Source organism: Carassius gibelio, chromosome A6, assembly GCF_023724105.1.
Source record: "Carassius gibelio isolate Cgi1373 ecotype wild population from Czech Republic chromosome A6, carGib1.2-hapl.c, whole genome shotgun sequence".
NCBI lineage: Eukaryota > Metazoa > Chordata > Actinopteri > Cypriniformes > Cyprinidae > Carassius > Carassius gibelio.
The window spans coordinates 4213340-4215009 of NC_068376.1; the positions used below are offsets into that span (position 1 = coordinate 4213340).

Here is a 1670-nt window from a genome sequence, read left to right on the forward strand (position 1 = left end):
ATGGAGCTACATCAATGTCTTTCACCTCCCTCCACACCAGAAGCTCCAGTGTGGACTAATGCCTCCTCCTCCGTGATTCCCAACCAAACCTTCCCTCCACCGTATCTTCTTCAGACGGAGAACTTGACCGACGGCCGAACTCTGGATTACGCGCCAGGAGTCGCCGGGATCCTCATCCCTCTCATCTACATCATCGTGTGCATCATGGGTCTGATCGGAAACACTCTGGTCATCCACATCGTGCTGCGATATTCTCAGGCGGAATCGGTGACCAATATCTACATCCTGAATCTGGCCATCGCAGACGAGCTCTTCATGCTGGGACTGCCGTTCCTTGCTGTTCAGAACGGCCTGCTCTCATGGCCCTTCGGATCGCTGATGTGTCGCCTGGTCATGACCGTAGACGCCATTAACCAGTTCACCAGCATCTTCTGTCTGACGGTGATGAGCATCGACCGCTATCTGGCCGTGGTGCATCCGCTCCAGTCCTCTAGGTGGCGCCAGCCTCGTGTGGCCAAGATGGTGAATGCCACTGTATGGGGCATTTCTTTCGTGGTGGTTTTGCCTGTGGTTGTGTTCGCTGGAGTTCTGCAGGACGATGGGAACTGCAGCATCGTGTGGCCCGAGCCAGCGGAGGTTTGGAAAGCAACATTCATCGTATATACCGCGACTGTTGGGTTCTTCGGTCCTCTAGCGGTCATCTGTCTCTGCTACCTGCTGATCGTGGTGAAGGTGCGCAGCTCTGGACGAAGAGTCCGCGCCACATCGATCCGCCGCCGGAAGTCTGAGCGCAAGATCACACGAATGGTGGTGATCGTCGTGGCCGTGTTCGTCTTCTGCTGGCTTCCGTTCTATGTCTTAAACATCGTGAATCTGCTGGTTCTCCTGCCGGGAGATTTCAGAGGGCTCTATTACTTCGTCGTTGTTCTTTCTTACGCCAACAGTTGTGCAAATCCCATTCTGTATGGTTTTCTCTCAGATAACTTCAAAAGAGGTTTCAGGAAAGCCTTGTGCAGATCTTCCAGGCGCGTGGAAAACCAGGATCAGCAACAGAGAATGGGAATGGTTGTGTTACCACTAGAGGAGATTCAAAGAGAACTGGATCCAAATGAACATCTGAAGGTGACCGAAGTAGAAGAACACATCTCCGACCATGAGATGAGGAAACTCCAGAATGGATGTCATGAGGACAGCAGGATAGCAGACTCGGCCGGTGGAATGGATGGGCGATGTGAGCGCTCCATCAGCCTGACCTCTGACCCCCCAGCTGTCCGTAATGGAGAGCAGCAGACACACAAACACCTGACGGAGAATAGTGACGACAGACGCTCTGTCCTGGAGATCAGCTGTTTGTAATGTGAATATTCATTTATGACTATTAAATTCAGATAATTTGGCAATACTGACCATTCAACACTGACTCAGCTCACAAGAAAACACAACATTTGCTCGTATTCTTTATTTAGATATCTTTGATGTCACTGACTGTGTTTTCATGAGCACCAATAATGTGATTTACAACAATCAGAGTAAGGACTTAATCATCATTTACATGACATAAAGCAAACCTCTTCATTCCCTTTTACATGCAATTCTCATCATTCTGATAATTTGCTAAGAAGTGTGCTTATTTTTACTGTTATTACTGTTCTCTCTTTTTCACAAGAATC

General features: G+C 49.2%; 1 protein-coding gene across 1 annotated transcript; it reads left to right on the plus strand.

Annotated features, from left to right (window-relative positions):
• LOC128015128 (somatostatin receptor type 5-like) lies at nt 1–1356 on the plus strand. Its single transcript, XM_052598814.1, has one exon. It carries the CDS (start codon nt 1–3, stop codon nt 1354–1356), a length of 1356 nt encoding a protein of 451 aa, XP_052454774.1.
• The last annotated feature ends 314 nt before the right edge of the window (nt 1357–1670 follow it).